Below are 23,651 nucleotides of genomic sequence, written 5' to 3' on the forward strand. Positions count from 1 at the left end.
GCTCACTAAAAAAAAATAACATGAAGTAATAATTGGGAACTCACTATGAAACTTAAAAAGAGCTCTCAAGTCGACGGTTTATTTATTGTAATCACATTTTACAAACTTTACTTTACCAACAGGGAAAAGATTCCACTTTCAGGCTGGAAACAAGCACTGGTGCTGCTCTGGAATGTGCCATGTGTCTCATTAGAAAAAACATATTTGTAACATCTGCAAAGCTGAAGCAGAAGGAAGGTTTCTGGAGAGGCAGAAAACAATGAAAACCAACTTAAAGTGTATACAGTTGTTGATAAGAGGCAGATAAATATACATGATAGTTTAACTACGACAATATGGTCACAGTTAGGGGGTCAAGGATGTGGCAGATTTCCATCTGTCCCCCCAGCCCCACACGGAGCTGCTGGAGCCCCGATGGACATGGAGGAAAAGCAGAAGGGAAACCACCAATCCTGCTCCTGCTCCTGCTCCCAGCTCCTGTAAGGTGAAAACTACTGCAAACAATCTGGGGGATGAACTATTCCATGTGTCTGGACCTAACTGCAGTCCTGACCTCAATTAATATGGAGCCAGTCCAGTGGAGGACATGGAGATGCTCCCAGGCCTGGAGCACCTCGGCTCTGGAGCCACGCTGGGAGAGCTGGGAATGTTCAGCCTGGACAAGAGAAGGGTCCAGGGAGACCTCAGAGCCTCTTCCAGTGCCTAAAGAAGTTCCAGGAGTGCGACTTGGGACACGGGCCTGGAATGACAGGACAATGGGAATGGCTTCAAACGAGGAAGGCAGGGATAAATAGGATATTGGGAAGGAATTTTTCCTTGCGAGGGTGGTGATTCCGGCACAGATTCCCAGAGAAGCTGTGGCTGCCCCATCCCTGGAAGTGTCCAAGGCTGGGCTTGGAGCAACCTGGGATAGTGGGAGGTGTCCCTGCCCATGGCAGGGGTGGGATGAGATCACTTTCAAGGCCCCTTCTAACCCAAACCATTCCACTGTACTGATTCCATGATTCCAACAGATTCTGGCCAGGCCATCTGCATCAGATCCAAACCTTTCCCAACTCTTACAAAAGGTGACTGCCTTGGTTTCAAGCACGAAACACTTTCCAAGCATGATCCAACCAGTCCAACATGTGGAGCCCTGGTACCCAGGACCCACCCTGAGGAATCTGACCCAGGAAAACCTCGCCATGCCCAACAACTCCAGCAGCAAAGGAAAAAAATGGTACATTCTGGAGCAGGACATGAGCACAATTTACATGCATGAAAGGAATGAGCCTGTAGCAGCACGTTAGGTGATAATCAGAGATAAACACGGGCAGAGAGCGAGAGTGGGGTGTCTGCTATTCCTGGATCAGCCTTGATCCTGTGGGCAGAAAAACCAAGAGCTAACTCCTACGGTGCATTCCAGCAGCTACACTGGTAAACTAACAAAAATAAAACAAAACAACAACAACCAACCAACAACGACAACAAAATAATAATAATGAAAAGAAAACAAAATAATCCCATGCTACCTGCAAGCTGATTTACCAGGGGTCAGCTGGTTCTTCACTACCCACAGCCGAGACGCCGTCTTCCCCGTATTGTTTTTTTTTTTTTTTTTTTTTTTTTTGCCTGTTACACGTAATTCCCAACAGCAGGAGCAGGATTGAGATAGCAGCCCTTTTAGTTATGACTTCAATCTGATTTGCCAACGTGCTTATGTTAAAAGCATATGCTGGCTCTGGAGCCAAAACCAATCTGCCAGATTCAATCACTGAACTCCTTTTCAGAGCCCAGTTGTAAAATCCTGACACGGAGAGCTGCCACGCTCATGAAAACTGCCCGGAGCTCCTGAGTTAAAGCTGTGTGAGCAAAGAGCCAGGAAGAGAAATGTTTTTTTCTGCAGTTCTGGAATAGCGAGAGCTGTTCAGTTAATTATAGCTGGAAAAGTTTGTTCAGTTAAACAAAGGCATTTCTTACTGAAGCAAAGGGGTTTTCACAATAAACAGGGAAAGGTTTCCCATTTGCATCCTAGCACAAGCCAAAACCTAATTAGTGTATCAAGTAAGACATTTTAAAACACAGAATACTGGTATCTAGAGGCAGAACATTTCAAGGTTAAAAAGACGATTCTAAGATGATTCTTTCCCTTTCAGGACTAAGAAAAAGTTGATGAAGCTGCTGTTTTTCTACTGACTTGACTGATGGGGCATTCCTGGGCCATGTCACACTCCTGTGAGCAGGGACACTGTGTGTCATCAGTCACCCCACTGCTGATGTGAGTGCTTTCTTCATGAAAATTCAAGGAATCTTTTGGCTTTTCACATTCCTGGAATCTGAGATGTTCCAGAAATTAATTTAGCATGAAGGCACTAAGAACACACCAACACATGTGCGTTTAGAGCTCTCTTAGGTGAAATAATGCAATGTGTGCTCTAAAATCAGGTACCCACTCCACCCAATAATGTAATTTAAGAGTCCACTTGCTTAAATAAAGGACATTCAAAGCCCACTGGCTGTAGTGTTTGTGAATAAATGGACACCACTTTTCTAATAGTGTCACAGAATCTGCCATTAATCAAAGTTCAGAAGGAGAAGTAACATCACTGCTGGATCAAATAGATGTCAGTGTGGCATTTTTAAAGTTTTTAAATTATTATTTAACAGGAAGACATCACCCTGTCCTAACGGCAAACTGCTCAATGAACACATTTCACTGGAAACTTCAAGGAGCTTCTGCTCTGCCTCTCAGTTCTCATCTTAAAACACTGAAGAGCTGCTTTGCAGAATGAAGATAAAGCTCCAGTGGTGAATGAATTTGTTTCTGCTTTTTACTGGAAAGCATGAAGAGTTCCATGTTTGCATTTTGCCTTGAATAACTGAATAAATAGTGCCATGTTACAGATACAAGAAATGCAAGCAACAGAAGTGTCCTGAATTTAAAGATAACAACAGTTGCAATGAAGTCTTTCTATGCCAGACAAGAAATCATCTCATTCTTCCACTTTGTGCTTAAGACTGTGAAATCTCCTAATTTCAAACTCTTTTTATGGTTCTATCCCCGGGATTTTTATGATCCTATCAATGGGCATCATCACTGAACCTAAACAGCACTGGGAATGGTAGACACAACAGCTTAACTCTGGGATTCTGGTAGGTGGATTTAACTGGCCAAGCTCAAATTCTTTCAGCTTTCCAATATCCTAAATTTAGAGCATGCATACACTACATTTCAACATTTGGAGCTTCTCAGCAGATGCCACAAATTCCAGCTATTAAGTCTGCTTTTAGTGCCAGCAGTCCTGCTGAGCAGCCTCTTGCTTTGCTTGCTGCAGTGTATGAACTTCTATTGCATCTCAAATGAGAGTTATTAAAATTATTCAAATACCTCAATATATGGATGCAGGAGATCTTTCAGCAGGTCACAGCTTGGCTTAACCAAGAGTAATGCTGACAGGACAGATGGAAAAAAAGCTCTTACCCTGACACCCTCAGGACGCTGTGGCCAAATACCAGCACAAACAGAGGGCCAGAGGCATAACCAATACTCTCCTACAAAGCAGCCTGTCAAATTACCAAAGCTTTGTATCTGTTTCTCATGGACTGTGAAGTACAGAGTTGCAGATTTTATGCCCAGATGGCAAATGACTGAGTAAGGTACCAGCAATATTTATTTACACCCTGACACCTGCAGCACAGGTAGATGAAAAAACCCAGCTGTCACTCAAGTCTCCATATCAAGTTATCTGCTACCCCATCTCTCTCTCTCTCTAAAAAGCCACACTTAAATAGCTCACATTATTAGATTAGATAAATGTTCTATTAGGGATAAGAGAATTAATTTCTTATGCTCAGATAAAATCTGTTCTTGCAACATGCCCAACTTGGTTCATGCTGACCATGGCAGAGGGTGCAGCTCTGTGGTTCCTACAGGAACATGGAGGAATTTCAAGCTCCAGCTGCTCTCTCAGCTAATGACCAGCATGAACAAACAATAATTTTTGTTTCTAATGCCAAATGGCAAGGATTTTTTTTTCTTTTCAGCCCCATTAAAATGCTGCTGCCAAAAAGAAAATCTCAAACCACAGAAGCATCAGTGATTGATATGATAAAAATGACAAAACTAAACATGAGCCTATTCTAACACACTCAATGTGCACAACTATTCTTTCTCAGCTTGTTGAGGTAAGTATCAGCATTATAAAATTCTGCTCTACACTTCAGTACCTGTTGCTTTAATAAACTGTTCTCTCAGCGTCCAATGCTCTGCATTTCAAGCACAAAGAAAGAGTAATCAATACAATGTTTACATGACATAGGACACACCTTTCTTCCCAGGGTTTCTACCTAAAAAAATGAAGAAACAAAATTATTTGAGAAATTAACTGGTTTCCATTTTATTTTCTTTGCAGCAGGTACCTCTGAGCCCCGACTGTGAAGGAAGCTGTACAGAGCCCAAACTTTGCCACTATGCTGGGGCAAACAGTGCTCTCAGATTAGCCAGTTTAGCCACTTATCTTTAGGTATCCTGAGTGTCTGAGCACGGACAGTTTAGCAGACCAAAAGTGGTCCCAAAGTGTGTTAATTAAATGATTGCAACTTCTTGTACAAGGAAGAATGGGATGCCCAGATGGAAAGTCACTTAAAGCACATATGTTTCTGTGATGTTCCACTGCACCAACTCTTCAGAGACATCCTTCCTGAAGAATTTGGCAGCCCCAACAGGGAACTGAGCACTTGCTACCTGGCACAGTGCAGAGGGAACTCTTAATCACCCAGTCTGGCTGCTGGGAGCAGGATAATTACAAGCAGCTAAGTTCTGAGCAGGTTATGTTAGTCCTGTTATAATTTCATGCTAGCATGCTCCTATTCCTCAGACCACCTCCTGGAACTACACCACATTCAAGTCATCCTTTCCCACTGAAAATGTCCCCAGTTCTGCAGCACCTGTCCAAGAAGAGCCCCCTGTATCTCTGAAAAGATCTTTCCCATTTCTGAACAAAGCCAAAGAGGTAAGGAATTGTTAACCAAATTCCTTCCAGCAACAGAGTTTTCCAGCAAGCCTAGGAATAAAACCTCCCAGCTTCTGCCTGCCCCTTCTGTTCTCTAGACATGATGACAGACTTTGCAATCCCTGGAAGAGAGACCTGCAGGCACAAACTCTCCAGTGGAACTCGAGTTGCCAGTGGTTTGACTCCAGGCTGGAAATGCCCCTTCCAGCAGCATCACCAGCAAAGCACAGCCTGGTCCCTCCTCTCTCAGCAAACACGTTAGACCAGCACCCTTGGGATCAACACCAGGTGCTTCAGCCTCAGAAGAATCTCAACCCAGGGCTGAATCAGCTCAGACATGCATCTCATTTGAATAGGATTTGTCTTGCAGAGCAGAGGTGCTTTTTAAAGCACTCAGTTCAGCAGTTGCTGTAAAAACCATGTGATTAAAACGGTGCAGTTTAGCACTGTAAGTGACCACAAGGTCAGGGCAGCACAGGGATGGGATGGGGAAGTGCAAACTGCCTTGGAAAAGGAAACCCAGCAGAGACTCACCAACCCAGGATTACCCCAGGGAAATCTTAGGTCCAATCTCCACAAGGTCAGAGAGAGAGAACAATTGTTGCTATTATCACAAATTATATCCAGAAATATTTACTCTGCAGTGGAGCTTTGCTCTTAGCAGTGTGTTACGAAGATGTCAGGAACAATAACAGCAAAACCCCCAACAACCTGCCAGCCCTGGCTGCTGCACAGCAAAGGCTCAGAATTGTATTTATTTAGTGTGGCCTTTGTTAAAGCACCAGATAACTCCTTCCTCAGGAAACAGGCAAGTTCTGCAAGGGAAGGGCTGCAATTTAGACCAATAGGAAACAATATTAACTTCAATTGGCAACAGCAATTACTGAAAAAGGAGAAACTTGTTGGCTTGTTACCATCACTGCTCTTTGCAAAGTGCACAGAACTTTTCATTCCCAGAATTACTGATTTTTCACTGTATTAAAGAGCACTGTGAGGAGGCTGTCCTTAAGGATCTGTGTCTAGGAAAGAAAGACAGCAAACCTACAAGAGCCAAGCAGAGAGACACAGACTCCCAGTCTGTCCTCTATTATTTCTACAGGAGTCTAAAAGGTGGGAGAAGGAGCCAGAAGACCCTGCCTAACTCATTCCTGCGTTTTTGTAATGCTCTAACAGCTTTATTCTAGATTTCCCTGGATTATTTGCCTCTCAGTCTTAATGCTGGTTCACTGCTCATCACAAAGAGCAAACAACAAATAATGCACAACCCAGGCTGCCCACAGGCACTGGAGATTCCTGGGTGCACCAGCCCCGAGATTCCAGGCAGATGAGTTGCCAGGCTCTCATCTTCTTGCACCTTTTCTTTTTGTTTTTTATCTGAGCAGATGGAAACTCAAGAGCAGAAGCCAAGAACTCAACGTGGGCATCTCTGCTGTACATAGAATAATTACTGGAGCTGTAATTGCAGGGTGGTAACACACACAAAACACACACACAGTGCTGGTCTTCTCTTCACTGCTAACTGAACAAGAGAGCCAGAGATCATCTCTCCACTTTTCAACACTTATACACACAGGGACTTTCACCAGAAGTGGCTGCGGGTGACTGGTGATGACCTTTCTGGGGATTTCCAACCAGCACTGGGGTAAAACCACTCTAAGAGCAGAAAATTGTGTTTTTTTCAAAAAAACGTTTTGCAGCTGACAGGAGAAGACTGTCAGACACCTCACACTTCTCCAGGTGAGGATCAGCCAGTGCCTGCTGAAGAACCAGTTCCAGGGAACGAGGTATTGATTCCCGTCCAGTGGGAAATCGCCAAGTGGAGAGATGTTAAACAACTCTGTGGGCAAATACCGAAATTAGAACCACAGAAGTACAGGACAGCTGGGGCTGGAAGGCACTTCTGGAGATCATTCAGTCAAAACCAGAGTGAGCCGAGTACGCTGCCCAGGACCACATGAAATGGGTGATTTTTCAGGTGCCCTGTCCCACCTGTACCAGTGATATTTGACATTTCTCAGAACAAGAAAAACAGCAGCAAGGTCTCAAGTCAGCCAAAAAACCTGACTTTTCCCCCCATGGCTTCACACACAGCCTTTATAATCTAATTTTTGTTTCAGTGTACTCTCTTTTTTACCTGTAATATTTTCCCTGTCTCTTTACTCTCCATGCAGTCTGCTCTGTGCTCTACTCCAATTCATATACAGGGAGAGTCTTCTTCTCCCAGTTTTGAAGATAATTTAAACAATCTGTATTTATACCACACCCCTGCTCTGAAACAGAAAGATCAGAAGATGCAGGAGCTCCTTTGGAAGCACTACAATAACACTACAAATTGCTTACAGCCAGCAATGTGGAAGAAAGGCTGGTCTGTCCCACGTGTGAGACAGGTAGAGTTGGGGAAAAAAATAAAACTGAGCAGTGCTTGTTTATACAAACAATATATAGGAGAGGGGGGAAAGTGTCTAATTGAGAGTAGAGCGCATTATTGCCAGCTTCAGCAGTTACACTTGGATGGATTACATCCTCATTGTTTGTAATTAATTCCCTTCACCACTGCCAAGGTCATCCATCACACACCAGTTCTGCAATCTTTGAACTCTAAAGAAATGAACAATTTTAAAAAAGGAATGAGATGTAAAAATACCTCAATAGGTGATGCCAGGCGCAGGCAGGAATAGAACATGGTTGGTGTCTGTCACCTACTGACTTTAGCCAAACTTGTTTTAATTCCCTTCCATTTAATATTCCATAAACACTTCATCCTGGGTCTCTCTTCAGCCTTTCAGTTAAAATACCAGGAGCACATATGCAGGAGTCCCACTTCCATGAGCTCTGACTCTGTCAGAATGTAATTTTTTTGGTCATTTTGACTTAGGAGTTACTGCTGAATAAGTGCTGAGATGTCCCATAAATAGCAGGTAGGTGAAAACTGCTCATCATAAATGCGTTAAAGCTACTCACTTATCTATTTAAAATGACAGGTGTTCTCAGATCTCAAAATTGTGGAATACAGTCAATGTTTTGAACTATTTAGTATGGGCTCAGCCAGCAAATGATCCAGCCTAAGGTCAGGAACAGCCCTGACACGTACCAGTTAATTTCAGTCAATAGATACATGTGGGTTGCAGTTTACAGGCCTCTGAAACAGGGTTATTCATGCCATCTCCTTGTGAATGAGCACCTCAATACCACAATGAAGGCTGACATTAACTGGTCAAAGTCTGAAAAATGCATGGTAGCAGCCTCTCTTCCCTGTGCTGGTGAAGGAAGTTGATCTTATCTGTTTATAACCTTTTTACTCTTCTAATAAATCTACCAGACTAAGCTTTCATGGATAGCAAATAGGTTTGTTTTTTTTTCCCTTTGAAAAGGGTGGAACATTTATATGTGCCCTTTGCACAAGCAATGCCCTAATGGCACAGTTCACTGTAAGGCTTCCTTCTCTTTCCCTATATTTAATCACTATATTCCTATCAAAACGGCTCTGGGAGAAAAGATAAAATCAATGGACTGTGGCATGGGGATGGGGCTGGAATGTGTGGACACATCTTTCTGTTGACTTCAGGGATACTCTGAGTGGATTTAAGCACTGTTAAATTCTGCATGATAGCAGCATTTTGCTCTCTCAAGGCAAATGACTGGAACAGGGTCTGCTTTTATTATTCCTGTCCACCTATTTCTGAGTGGTGAGGCAGCTGCAGACAGAATGGAAAGATACTCAGGCCTCTCAGACAAGAGTCCCCAGAACTTCTTTTATTGCAGACCTTTTCAAAGGAACTAAGTGTATCAAGTTCTGCTCCTGATACTGCATGGAAACAATGGGGTATGGCTGTAAAATAAAAGAATTCAGACATAAATACATTAAATTGGAATTAGGAAAGACTAGGCCACAGATAAATATAAAAGACAGGCAATGATGTAGCTATGGCACTTAATAAAATTCCATAAACCAGCAGTTAAAAGGAGCAGAGGGGAAAAAACCCTCATGACAGATCAGGGAGAGTCTGGAAAGATCCATCTGGAGAAGAGATTTGTCCTGAAAAGCCTCAACCAGCTCTGAAAGCAGGGATTCCTCTCTGTGATGTTGAGGATGCAGCTCAAGCAAACACAGGTCTCTGCAGCACGCTCTGCAGGTTATTCCTGATTTTCCTTCCTTTCCTGCCAGTTGGATGCCCATGTTATGCCAAGCAAGACTTTTGGAGACAATCCCCGTTAATAACTGGGCTTAATATTCTCTTTAATCTGAATTAGTATCTTTGCATAAATGTGATCCATGTGAGCCAATCACTCCTGTCTCAAGAGATTCCAGAAGGAACATTTAGTTGTGGCAGGCATTTTTTGAACACAGGGAAAGAACCCAGCGAACCATTAGGGAAGGAAGGAGCTGCAGGCTCTAATTATTTCTAATGATGCACCTAGAAACCATTGAGTAAAAGGAACAAAGTGAGATCAAAGTCCTGCTTTTTTAAAACATGAAATTTAAGAAATATGATGAGGACACCTAAGATCAAACCAGCCATGGCACAGGGGCCCTTTATTTGCATGAAGCACTGCAAATCAATCACTCAATCAATCCATCCATCCATCCATCCTGCTTGGGCAGGATTTTGACACTCTACCAGGAAGGATTAATTTAGACCCAACTCTGGTTTCTGTTCCAGCCAAAGTAAATTTAGATTACACACAAGACAAAAATTATCAAGTGTTCCAGCCAATGATGATTTAAATCAATAGTTCAGATGTTGGAAGAATAGAGTATTTGAGCACTGAAAAACAGCATGAAAGAGCTACAGTCTTTCCTTCTGCAGCATTGATACATCTTCCTTCAAAATCAGATTAATTTTTCACCCTTTCCCAAAAAATAACATTTCAGAGCAGGCATTGCTGGGAATACTCCACCAAGAAAACCCAAGTAGGCAGCTCAGCTTCTTCCCCTTCTGCACAGCTAATGTGGCACAAATGAATTATTTTTTTCTGCCTGACCCTCCTGAAAAACTTGGTTTGCATGTTTATCCTTTGACTTTGGATCATGAGAGGTAACAGATGTAATGGGAAGACTCCTGTTGCAAGCAGAAAACAAACTGAGGTCACTTTTGAACATGGTAAGTAAGAGCAGGCACTGAGCTGAAAGCAGGATGAGCAGCAACCTTCCTGAAGGATTTTCTGTGACAAGGAAGAAAACTGAAGAAACTGAATGAGCCCAGGTTTGTTTACAAGCAGCAAATCTGGAGCCTGCACATGGCAAACCGAAGGAAGCTTTTTTTTTTTTCCTTAGGAGGTAGCCCCTGTAGTCTGCTTCTTGCAGTTTTCCAGCTGAAGAGCTGTGAATTTTCTTTAAATTGACAAAATTTAAAATTTCACTGCTGGCAGTGAAGATCTGTCACTGCTGGCAGCTGACAAATCCTCCATCAGCTCTGGAATTTCCCCAGCATTTTGCTGGATTTCCACTGACAGGCTCAAGATGGGTACAGTCTGTGGGCTTCTGCAGATGTAAATTGTTTTATACTCCCTGATGTTTGGGATAAAATAATGCACGATAAACTCAGCCAACATGTAAAACTTGGCACTGCTGCAGCATGGACAACTTGGAAAGGCCTGACATGGCTGGATCAACAGGCACTGATAGACAAGCCTGGAATTAGCTCCACAATGTTCTACAGACCAACAGGACCAACAACAGACAAAAATCTGGAGTTTTTTTTTTAAATAGGGCAGCTGGAAGGGGAGGAAGCCCAGCCTACCCAAACCCACAGATAATCAGCTACACAAAGAAGCAGGATCCAACTCTTTGCCTGTCCTTAGTTATTAGATCATGCTGCCTTCCCAACAATAAATGCTGCAGGCAGATGACAACCAAAAAGAGACAGGATGAGGGCAGCCAGTGGTGTCTATTCCCAACTTTAAGGCTGGACCACTATGCTGGCCAAGTAATTAACCCAGGGCAGAGCAGTCCATTCAGCAGTAAAATGAGCCTAAATACTGACCTCGATTTGGTCTCTGCAAGCTGACAAACACTTCCCAAGATAAGCATCACTCCAAGAGCATTCCTGCCTGGACACACCATTAAAAAGAAAACAAAAGCTTTATATCCCACTTGGGGAAAAGTGAAAAAGGAGAAAGGAACTTCGTTTACCTCTGAATGGCTCTTCTCAAGTCACAGTATCCCAAACAATCCCAGCAAACTTGCTCTGGGACGTGAGCTCACACTGCAAGAGTGCTCCCAAGCTCAGCCTGCCTGACATAAGCAATGGGAGAAATCCCAGGGCAGGAGCAGAGTGAAGAAAGCAGGAGTGCCACGTGCCTGGTCCAAATCCACATCCTCTGACCCCTGACACAACACAGACTAGGATCTCAGAGAGAAGAAAAGTATCTTATTGCCCAGCAGAGCCCCTTTTTGCAGCAGCAGCAGCACAGACAGAGCTCTGCTGACACGGAAAAGCTCCAAGCCTCCGGGCACTCAGGTGTATCCTCATTGAGCTCGTGCTCACCTCAGGGTCCAATTCCTTTGCCAAAATATTGCACAAGTGGCACTCTGTGTTTGCAAAACGCTTCCTCAGGTGTCCTGTTTGACCCCAAACAGCAGATGGTTTATTGTCTGTGCAGCAAACAAGGTCATTCTGGGGTTCTAACTGGGCCATGCAGCCAGCAGCTGCATTCACTTCGCAAACGTTTCATGTTTTGCCTAAGATACCAGACTGCTTTCTAATTCTGCCTCCTCTCCTCCTCCTGCTTCAACACCTTCACCTGAAGGTGCCAGAAGCAAACATCACCAACCCACAAACTCTGCAGGGTTTCAGCCTATTGGGTATCCCAAACCATCCACATACTGCAGAGCTCTAGAGATGACTCCCTCCACCCCACTGCTGCAGCCCTCTCCAGCTTCCTCACCTCAGGTCTTTTGCCAAGGTGTTTAGCATGGATAAAAACCCACTTGTGTGGGTTGAAACTGGCTCTGTTCACCGGGGTGCCTCAAATCTGCAAGTGTCTGTTTTCATGCCTTCTGCAGTTTGCTGCAGGGCAAGTGCAGAAGCTCAGCCAGGCTCATAAAAGCCTTTCATGGCACATCACAGCCATGGGTTCAGAACTGAATCCTGGGCTTGCCTTCTTGCTGAAGTGAAGACCTTCAGACCCTGCAGTGTTATGATTTTCACAGCACTATGCATCCCTGTGTGACACACAGAAAGTCAAGATGAACAACAGCTTGCCAGGTCTGCAGATGAACGACTGCAGCTCCTTCCACCGAATCGGTGTGGCTCATGGATCTTCCCCAAAATCAGGTCTTACCAAGTCTGCAGCTCTCCCTACAGCCATCCCTCTCTTTGCTGAATTTCCGATCAGCAGATTTACAGATTCAGGCAGGAGTGTGGGGACTGGAGCACGAGCAAAGGCAGAACAGGTCAGTGTTATTGTCCCTGCTCGTGACCGGGATTTTTCCAGCAGAAAGCAAGCTGGGATTGCAGAGCACAGAACACGTGTATTCCAGAAAGTGAGCACAGACACACAAAAGAGCAGTGCCCAGTTTGCAGCTGATTTAGCACAGCTCAGGGAAGAATAAAAGAACTGGGCTGCACAGCCTTGCCCAGTCACATTAGGTGAATCAGTGCCCTCTCAGCCAGGAGAGAGCAAAGCACCTCCTCTGCAAAGTGCTGCCAGCAGAATTCATCCTCCTGCCTGGGCTAGATATGTGCCCAGAGCTCAGGACAGCGAGACACAAACACATCCTGCAGCACACCAAACATAGAGCTGGATGGGCAGTACAAATTTCATTTCCAGCCTCCATAAATTTTTCAAAGCCAGTCCTTTAAGTGCTCAGGTTGTTATTTTTTTTTTCCTTAAAGTCACTTTTTTTGCTCCATTTTAATATATCCTCTTTAATTTCCTTTACAGCTAAGTACTGGTCAGAAAAAAATGGCAGAAATTTCCCTTACCCCAGCTGTTGTAGGATCTAGTGTGGACTTCAAACAGAATAGAGCTGCAGCCTGCATTCCAAAAAAACTCCGGTGAACCGTGTGAGGAGCATTGTTTGGGAGCAATTGGAGAGATAACTGCTCTCCTGATTTAACTCATTTGTTATCCCCAGTGTACAAAACAAGTAGCTGCAGTAACATCATTACACTGAGAGCACTGAAAAGAACACAGAATAGAAAGCCTAATCTACATTTCTGATATGAGCTGTTCAGCAGCCTCAGCTGTATCACTGTGGGAACCAGTGGCACAACTTTACACAATCTGGTCTCCTGAAAACCCTTTTTTTTTTTTTTTTTTTTTTTTGCACAGCAGGCAAAATAAACAGCCTTGCAGTAGATAGGGGTAAACTTGATTAAGGTTAGTGAGCCCAAAAAACTGAGCCACAGGCAGGCTGAGGTGTGTGCAACCATGCTTCTTGCTGCTCCTATTTTATTTAACTTAATTCCTCTTGATTCTTCCTATCTGTACATCACTTCCCCCTCTTTGTAGAGTTCTGCTCTTTTTGATAAGATTTCAGGGGAGGATCAAACAGAAAGGCAACCTTTTTTTGCTTCTGTAATTAATTATTTGTGCGTTACTACAATTTCATACAGATTTCAGAAGCTGGGGCTGAGTACAGTAAAGCTCAGGGTGGGAAGAAGAAACCATGTTATTTACAAAACTGCAGAGATGTTCTCCTTTCCCAGCTCACCTGCACAAAAAGCATTTTGCTTTTCTGTTTTATGGGTACGGCCTCAACACATCAGGAAACTTCCCAACCACAGGCTGCTTTTGGGAAGGGCCAGGATAGAGCCTCCCCTCAGCCTGATGTCCAGCAGGCTAAAAAGGCATCCAAAAAGCAAGCCAGAATAAATAATGGATAACCAGAAAACAGAACTTCCCATTGAATATTTCTGAAATGAACAGAAACTTGGGTGTGCACTTGGAAGTTGGGGAACAAGCCTGGAGTGGCCTGGGTCTCCCTACAGAATGTAAGTGGGGAGCAGGAGCTGCCTTGACCTGTCCAGGAACTCGGCTCTAAGGGCTCCTCAGCTCTCCTGTGCCACCAGCCTGTCAGGCAGCCTGCCAAGGAGCTGGGCAGGAAGGAAACCAGGGAGGCTTCCAAGAGAAAAAACATCCCGCTGGAAAATTTCTGACTGCTCTAATAATGGCCCTACTTTGAGAGTCAGCCACGGAGCTGGCAGAAGGCAGGGAGACCCACTGCCTTCCCTGGTTAGCTCCTGCCTTCCTATAGAAATGTCTTTCTACTCCAGACACACAGCACCAATTGAAGTAATCCTTCAGTAGGATGTTCATAAATCCCCTGAACCCACCCCACAGCAAACGGCTTTGCTTTTTCCCAGAACGATGACAACTGTTAATTGGCACCATTCAGGAGGTAACATTTTTTTTGGGAAGGCCTTCCCTGCTTTAGGCAACCACATGTACTTTTGGCAAGGCCTCCAGACAAGCCCTGTTGGCAGCACACAGCCTTGTGCCTCGCTCGGAAAGACTGCACGAAAAACCAGCTCACTTTCCAGCTCCAATTCCAAGGCTTCGCAAACTTGGCAGGGCTGACAACCTAATCTGGCCTGGCTGCAGGAACAACTGATGCCTCATAGGTAGCATCCTACAAAACTGCCCGTCTTGGGGTGACTTTAATGCTGCTTGTATCCCCAAATCATCTGTTCTGTATAGGTTGGATATTGAGTTCTGCAGCTCCAAGGCTGGTTCCAGGAGTGGAGGGGGAGAGAAGAGGTGCAGAGTTTGTCATCAGAGACTGCACTTGCTCCCCTGCATCCTTCACACAGGCTGTGCTGGCTGCAGTGGACAGCAGGAGAGAGCTCTCCTGTGCTCTTAGTTTTTAACTAGCTGAGGCAGAGAAGTTCCCTGGACCGTGGTTTTCTTTTTTCTTGGAACTGTTGGAACCTGCTCTGGACTGGAAACCCAGAGGAGCACCAGGAGCTCACAGCTGTATCCCACCAGCCCTGGCCTGGGCTGTGACATTCCCCAGCTCTGGAGGGACTGAGAACAGCCTGAGTGAGCTGGGCTGCAACCCACGAGAGGGACTCTGCTGAATTTGTCATCTCTTCGGAGAGGCGAGAGGTTTAGTTGCTTACTACTGTTCATTTTTGTGCTGGTTGTGCTATTTAAAAGTGCTTTGCCTTTTAAAGAAACAGCTTTTTTCCACTTCTCTCCAAGAATATATTTCCCCAAACCAGTTAAAAAAGAAACTACTTGAATCTATTTCCTAAAAGAACCCCATTCAAAAGTTTCCTCCCAAATTTGCCCTAAACCAAGACACTGCCCTGGAAACAAATCCAGCAGAAGGAGCCCCTCCAGCCTGCTCCATCCCCACTCCCGGCTCACCGACCTACCGCTCATTGTTCAGCGTCATCCTCGGAGGGTCCAGGTTGGGATTCTCCATGGACTCCATCTGGGGACAGCGTAGGAAGTAGTAGAGGGTGTGGAGGGCATCAGGGGACCAGGAGATGGGCTGCTGCTGCTGCCGGGTTTGCCGGACAGGGCTCATGCCAGGCCGGACGGTGTTCAGGCACTGCATGTGGTGCATGGCTCGAGAGACCAAATCACCTGCACACACACACACACACACACACACACAAAATACATTCCTTTGTTAGTCACCCACAGTGCTTTTAATCACGGTTTTTGAACAAGTCAAGGTTCTCACAGCTCAGAGGAATGCTTGCTGTGTGCACAGAACCTCCTGCACAAAGGCAGAGGGTGTCCTGTCCCTCAGGCTGGCATGCTCTTTCAATACCAAGTTATCAGCTAGAAAACACAAAGTGAAACATCCCTCGGTTACCACACGTTCTTTACAGTGAGTTTTCTGGTTTGCTGCTGTTTTTTTCCTCTTTCCACCCACAAATATCAAAATTTTTTGCCAGCCCACAAAAACTACTGATGACTTGATGTAAAATGTCCTCTGCCCAACCTGGGAGAAAGAGTTTCACAAAGCAAAGTCAGTAGCACCAATTCTTCACTCTCATTTTTGTTAGGAGGTTGCTCCCATTTCTTCCAACTGGGTCATGCTGTTCTACACTCCTGTCCAGGCACTTGAGAGAAATTAGTGACATTATGTTCAAGACAGAACCTCCTTCTTTGAGGGGTCTGCTGCTCCCATTCTTGCTCTAGCTGCAGGTTTCTCCAGAACGGCAAGACCTGATTCTCTAATTAAAAAGCCAATCTTTATCATGCTGGCTGTCTCAAGCTGTGCCAAAAATTTGTCCCTCAGCATTGTAAGAAGCTCAATCCAGGAGGTCTCTGGGCTTCTCACTCCTCTTTGATTCTGAACTAGAGCCAAACTGCTTCTGTCAGAGCACGATGGACCTGAGGAGGCCTGGATGAAGGTGACCTGGACCACACAGTTGCACTCAGAATTTTAGGACTGCAGATTTTTAAAAAGTTCCCAGAGCAATAACCCCAAGGCTGGTCTTTTTGCAATTAGCTTGCTTTAGGCACAACTCTGTTTAATCTCCTTGTGTTGTGGTGCATTACAAACTCCAAAAAGCTTCATCTTTGAGTAGTGTGACTACCAGCCAGTGAGCTGAATTATTACTATACTTAGCTAAGATCTGTTTTTTCCTTGGGAGAATCTCTGCTGCATTATGCTTTACAGTCCCCTCAAACTCTCACAGGAAACATTGCTCTATTGTGTCCAAAAGTTACAATACTGGGAAAGGATGGAACCGAAATAGTCGTCCCATCACAAAGCTGGCTCCTGGGAAAGCGCCCTGAGCTCAGCGGTGCCACACATGCATTAGCAACACCTCCCTCTGAAATTCTTGGGAAGTTATTATTTGTTCATTTATATCTAAAAGCAATACACTACATTTGCCAGCCTGAACCCCTGGGGTTCTACTGTTACACGGGAGAAAGCCCCACAAAGCTACTGTATGTCTAAACATGACATTTTTAGTGGTTCAGACCAACGAGGTATTAAAAATCTCAGCTTGCAGTCTAAGGCTGTGCCACTCCTTTGTTGTACAGCACATTCAGCTTTAAGGACCCACTTCAGAATAATAAAAAAAATCCTCCTAACAACTCTGCCTTTCCACTTCAGTAGCTCCAGGATCCACACGTTTTACGAGAGCATCACGGATCCTCCAGCGCTGGTGCTAACACACAAGTCTGCACAGTTTATAGCAGAAATGCATCTGGAATTCAAATTTTCAGCTCAGAACAACGTTCCTTCTCCTTTGCACACTCACTCTATTTTTCTGGCAATGGGCAGCAACGTTTAAAAAAAAAAAAAAAGGCAACTGTATCAGGAGAGCCATTCACTGGATGTACTGACCAAGTTGGCCAGGCAGGGATGGGGGAAGAGGGAGAGAGGAAGCTGTATTCAATCTCAGGCCCTTGCTACAAATGTTCTCTTGTGTTCCAGGATAAATAGAGGTGTGTTGAAGGAATTTGAAAACCTCAAGCTAAGGCAGGTTGCAAAATAAATGGTGAAACACACAAGCTCCTTACTGGCCCTGGCATTCATTAGTATTCAGATGGTGCAGGCTAAGAAAGTGATGCCAGCAGAAACCTTGCAAGGGGGAAAGTAGACCAGGAAAACACAAATCATTTTTGTTTACTTTAAAGGGGCTTTGTGAGTACTCTAGGAATGGAATATTTCTTCTGGTCAGCTTAAAAAAAAAAAACGGGGGGGATGAACAAGTTTTTGTTACCAGAGTGCTCTCAGATTTTCTTTTTCCTTCGCTTTTTGTTTTTTAAATAACCAAAAACGTTTTCCTTGAATATTCCAGACATTTCCACTGCAGAAACAGTAACAAAGAGAACCCTCTTTGCTGTCTGAGGGAGGTTTGCTGTGCTCCACAAAGAGGGAGGTCTGCTGTGCTCCACAAATGCACAGGAGAGCCTCCAGAGGCACCTAGGAAAGAGCATCCAACTTTAGCTGGCAGTAACATCTCAAAAAAAAAAAAAAAAAAAAGAAAAGAGGCACCTCTTACACCTCTCCAGGTGAATTAGACACAAAGAAGGCTAATGAAACCAGCTGATTTTCATAAACAGCACCACCAGACAATTAAATCTCACCCAACATTAAACACTGCTCACGCTGCCAACAGCGGCAGCAACTCCGGCTGCAGGAGGAGGGATGGGCTCTCCCACTCTGCTGGAAGAGTCCCATGGTGGGTTCCATCCCAAACTTACTCAGCTCCGAGATGCTCCCGACGCACGTGGCCAGCAGGGACTGCTCCAGGGTCCGGAGTTCCAGCTGCGCGTAGGCATCGGCCCGTCCATCGCTGCACACCGAGCCGTCGTGGTAGGGGCTGAAGTAGGCAGGGAGGGACAGCACACCTGGGGCAGAGCACACAGCACACCTCTTACAAACCAGCCTGCACGTGTGGGAAAGCAAATCCCTCCAGGAGGGATACAGAGCTCGCACCTTTCTCCGGGAATTTTTTTTTTTTTTTTTAACAGTTCAAAGGGAATCAAACAGCGCCGCGAACGCCGCTGGAACAGGCTCCGGGGAGTAAGGCTGGATGTTCCTACAGCCTTTAAGAGCTGGAAACAAATTGCAGTTGAGATAAAATTACATGAAAAGCTTTGGTTAAGGCTCTACTCTTGTTTATACAACAAGCGGGCCACGCACACACAGCTCGCTGCTGAACAGCTGTATGCAGATCCCCAGATAGAAGGGCCTGATCTGGAGAGATGTGGAATACAGCCTGGAGTCCACCCCATCCCTGCAACCCTGCAAACAAAACCAGGGGCTGTGGCAGCCCTTTGAAGCTGCCGTGCAGTTTCAGGCGCTCAGACTGTGGTTTCTGCATGTGCACACCTCTGGATGCGCCGAGCTGCCTGCATTTTCATCTCTGTAAATGACCTCTGGGTGAGAGAGAGAGAGAAAAAGAGAGATTAGGGAGGTAATTACAGCACACACACGTGTTTACCACACACCTCCTCTCAGTACAAGTGCACAGAAGCGACTGCTCCGTGTGGCACAGAGGAAAGGGGGAATGTGACCTCTGGAGAGGATGTGAGGCAGGGAGCAGGGTGTGTGTGACAGAGGCTGGGCTGGGACAATGACCTGTCCTGACCAGGGGCACCCTGGGGTACATCTGGTGCCACTGCATCCACAGGGCAGGTGGACTCCAAAAAGCCACCTGCAGTCACTCAGCCACTGTTCCTGTGCCCTCGCTACTGCCCCCTTTTTAATCACAGATCCACCCCACAACTCCAGCAGCACCTCCTGACTCAAATTTTCCCTGATTCCAGACCCGGCCACTCAGAACAGCCACGACTGCCTGTGTTCTTAGCCTGCTGCATCCTGTATTTCTGATTTTCAGCTTTGATCCACAGCAGTACAGCTCAGCTCGGCCCCACGTTTCCGTCCACCCTCACCTCCGGACCCGGGCTGGGCTGGGATGTGGAGATCCTTTACTCCTGTGGTAGTGACCTCCCGTCACATAGGTGCTGTGTATTGTTCCTCAACAAACCCCTGCAGCTCATTGTGCAAGAAACCTTTTGTTTCTTTGTCTTGATGTTTTCTTTTGAGATTTTATGCTGGATTGATCTCTCCTACCCTTTTCACATCCTCTTTGCATCCTGCTTTGTGGCAAAGCCAAGGGCTGCATCAAAAACTTCCTGGACATGATGAGAATAAGGCAATGATTTATCCTGTTGTGTTTTCTTCACTGTACATCACTGTTAGTTAATGGAGAATGCACTGCCAATGCCCTCTTAACCTGAATAATTAGGAAGTTAAGGCTTTAAGAGCTACCAGAAACCATGCATGCAAACTAGAAGAGCTTTGCTTTAAATACACTACACAGAGCCTAAGCCACTTCCTTTTCCATGCCAAAGCTATGAAAGGATGTTTTAGAGACATATGGATTGAATTTATGGCAGAGGGAGAATGAAAACCGGCTGATTTGTCAAAACTTTCAAATAGAGGCACATAATTCTATAGAGGTGAAAACAGAAACTGGCAGCTCCACTGCTGAGCCCGGCAGAGGGAAAGAAATGGGGCACACTTTCTCTGCCAGCCACTTTCAGTTGGTTCTGTTTTCTAACAAGGAATTAAAAATAAAGATTTGCAGAACGCTTTGCCTCGCAAATGGCAACAACATTTTCTCAGTTTTCCAGTTCACAGTTTGTCAGGCGGTGCGAGGAAACAGGGAGGATTTATTTACCTTTGGAAAAATGACTCATCCAAGATAGCTGTGGATAAGATTTATGTCACCTGCCGTGGCACAGCTGAGGAGCATCCTTTACACACCAGAGAGGAATAAGGAATTCACCAAGACTCTACCAAAGAATTCACCAAAGGCCAGTGATGCCACTGGAGATTTTCCCTGGGATCTGAGAGGGGGATGAATGGCATAAGGATTCAAAGGCTCCTCATGTCTAGCAGGTCTCTATAGGTACAAGCAGGCCTGGGAATGAGGATACACCTCCCAACACTGATTTTGGGACAGTGGGAAGCAAAACAAAAATGCACCTATTTTAACAGGGCTACTATTCTATCTTTCAGCACCCTAATCAGGGTTTCCTCTCTGATCAACTTCCAGTAACTCTGTAGAGTTGGAAAAAGCATCATTATTGCTCCTCAGATCAGAAATTCAGGCATGAGGACATCTGCAGTCAAGCTTTGCCCAGTGATGTTGTAAAGGAGAAACAGCACTTAATCTTTAACACCAATTTTAAAATCCTTTTTTTTTTTTTTTTGATGACAGGCAACTGCCTTGTGCTGATTATTTGTATCCCAAACTATGGTTCTTGCTCTCCTGCTTCCCAAATCATGGAATTTTCAGTCAAAAGGTGTAACAATGGTATAAACCATGGGGCGGTTTCTGTCTGGCATTCACGTTTCTGAACTAGTGGCAACATTGCGTTTAATCATGACTAGCAAGATAAGCAGCAAAAAGGCAATTGAAATAAATAAATCCACATTAAAACACTCTCTGTTTGATACTCACCTTTATTTCCTGACTTTCCAAAGTGTGCTTTTCCCACTAAACAATGTAAAACAGCACATAGTTACTGTGCAGGAATGAGCCATTTAGACAGGTGTGTTTTTTTGTTTGGTTGTTTATTTTTTCTTTGTTGTTTTTGTTTGTTTGTTTTTAATTAAGATTTTAAGTACAGGATCCAAACCCTGGTGGGGGTCAGGAGAGACTGTGAATTCAAGTGTGGCTTAGCTCAAACCTCAGGAGCATCAGGAGCTCAGAAGTCACCTCTGGAATGGCCCGATTCTCAGATAAAGCATGGCTAAAAATTTGTTCCTGATCTTTCCATAGCCTTTGAAACAGCAGCTGGAAATAAAGCCATATTTATTCTGCCTCAGTTAAATATGAAACCTGTTCACAAGCACTTGCTGCCAAGGCTCTTAAAAAAGGCAGTCACGACTGGGTGAGTTCCAGTTAAGCAGTTCCTTAAACTCAAATTATTCTGCTTGCCTGAAGAGTTTGAAATTGTTGTCTGTAATCTGATGCTTTTTAATAGCAACTGAAAATGTTTCCAGTCTGAGCAAGATCCAGGGAAAAGTCTGTTCACACTCCTGGACATCTTTCTGTTTTAAGAGGTGCAGCAGCTCTGTGGAGAGCTTTGGCTCTAACGTGATGGCTCCCACGAGCAGGGCTGGGCAAAGCTCTTGTGTGGTTTCCAGCACGTGCTGGAACACCTCTGCTCTGGAGACAGGCTGGGAGAGCTGGGAATTCTCAGCCTGAAGAAGAAAAGGGCCCAGGGAGAACCTAGGGGCTCCAAGAGGACAGTGGGTTTAGATGGGAAGGAAATTTTCCCTACAAGGGTAGGAAAACCCTGGCACAGTTTCACAGAGAAGCTGTGGATGCCCCATCCCTGGGAGTGTTCAAGGCCAGGTTTGACAGGATTTGGAGCAACCTGGGCTAGGGCAGAGTGTCCCTGCCCATGGCAGTGGGGCTGGTACTAAATTATCTTTAAAAGTCCCTTCCAAGCCAAACCACTGCCCAATTCCATGATTCCCCAAGCTGGGCAGTCAATCCAGTTCCTGAAGCAGGACAATTTCTGTAATGAACCCCAGGTCCATCTCTGAGTGTCCTCCTAATTCAGAGGCTGGCATCAAGTTCTGCTCTTTTGATCTCAAGATACAGGCAAATGCAGACCTTTCCTTGAATTTTACTCTGAGATTGGAATGTCTGACTTTCCAGCTACTCCTGGCCCCTTCACACCTCACACCATTTGCGCACCATGGTCATGCAAAGGGACTTGCCATCATTTGTACCTTGTTGTAATGGTTTTCTCTGGGCTTTCTCCCATCTGGACCACTGATGTTGGCAGACAACTTCCTACAGATTAACTCATCAGCAATTTGATGGTTTTCAAACACTTACACGATATCTAGAGGTTAAGATGGGGCCACTCACAAGTGGCAAAGGGCCAAGGAGTCTTGGCTGGAAAGCACTCAAATTCTGCTGTCTGGGATTCCTCATGGAAATTGCCCAGGGTACTGATTCCCTTATTTCAGAAACACACTGGCTCTGCTCATGACAGATTAAGCAAAGAATCAGGAATATAATTAGGACAGGGATATATACCATAAACTACTGACACAGAAAAACTGCTTTTTAAAAAAATAAACCTAGCAAAGTGTACAGGACAATACAATGTGCTATTTATACCTGAATAGTAGGGGGGAAAAAAGCACCTATTTGGCCAAACCAACCAGAAAGCCCTTGGAAAATTCAAAATCATCTCTGTATGTTATAAATTGCTGCTAAAAGCCCCATGTGTGAAACTAGGAGTGCTGTGAGTGAAAAATGCATTAAGAAACCAAGCAGGAATGTCTATACACCAGTGTGCTTTTGCAGTGTTTGGCTTGGGATAAATTCTGCAAGAAGCATTCTGGGGGCTGGGAACGATGGCTGATCCCTGTGAACTGAAATTCTGGAAGGCCAAAGTTTTGAAGGCAGATGGTGATGACCTGACCACACTGGAGCTGCCAAATCCCACCGATTCCAATGGAGTTGAGGGGGAAACCTCAGCTGCAAGTGCAGTTGGAACGTGGCCATGACATGGGGATGGCTGTCACCTTGCACAAAGTCCTGCAATTCTTCATGGCCAAGAGCACTCAAGGCTCTCCTTGTTTTCCATTCCCCATTCTCCCACACAACACAAAGCCCCGCAGTTCCCTCTTGCCAATCAGTTCCAGGAGTGGAGCACCAGCAGGAATTAATGCCAGTTCCTGGAGGTCTGCTTTCTCATTGCTGACCTACCGCTGCTAGGAAAGCTCAACTCCTCTCAAAATATTTTATGAAATGAGATGGGATCATTTTGACAGAACATTAACAAACCCCTCCAAAAAAACAGCAACCAAAGTGTTCCTGATGGAGCTCCCTCAAAATCTAAACACACCAGGCTCTAGAATCAAGTGCAGCCATGCTACAGATGGTGAGAGAGGCTTGTGATCAGGGAACAGTGCACCTAATTGCTCACATGTAGGAAAAGAGCATGGCTTCTGCTAGAAAGCAGGCAGGTATCTCTCCCAGCAGTAAGCAAAAAATCAAACTGAGTTTCTTGTATCTGCATCCACATGAAACAGTAATTCTGTAACTGGAAACAGGAGGAGAAGCAGAGGAGGGAGGAACTTCAAGTGGGGAAGGTTTTTTAATTTTCTGCAAGTGCTATGCTGGATCTCTCCACCAAAGAGCTGAAGTCCTAAGGGGACACTTCTGGACACCTCAGAGTCACACAGCCCTCAAG

The 23,651-nt window shown here is 45.0% G+C and overlaps 1 protein-coding gene across 1 annotated transcript in view; it reads right to left on the reverse strand.

The window, feature by feature from the left end:
- The window catches only part of ABTB2 (ankyrin repeat and BTB domain containing 2), a 110,996-nt gene that overhangs the window by 20,162 nt on the left and 67,183 nt on the right, over window positions 1-23,651 (reverse strand). Inside the window, exons 2-3 of the mRNA XM_062494565.1 lie at window positions 18,120-18,266; window positions 15,317-15,530 (exon numbers count right to left, since the gene is read on the reverse strand). Coding sequence (XP_062350549.1) covers window positions 15,317-15,530; window positions 18,120-18,266 — 361 coding nt within the window. The remainder of the gene's footprint in view (window positions 1-15,316; window positions 15,531-18,119; window positions 18,267-23,651) is intronic.

The sequence above is a fragment of the Cinclus cinclus genome, chromosome 6 (assembly GCF_963662255.1).
Source record: "Cinclus cinclus chromosome 6, bCinCin1.1, whole genome shotgun sequence".
NCBI lineage: Eukaryota > Metazoa > Chordata > Aves > Passeriformes > Cinclidae > Cinclus > Cinclus cinclus.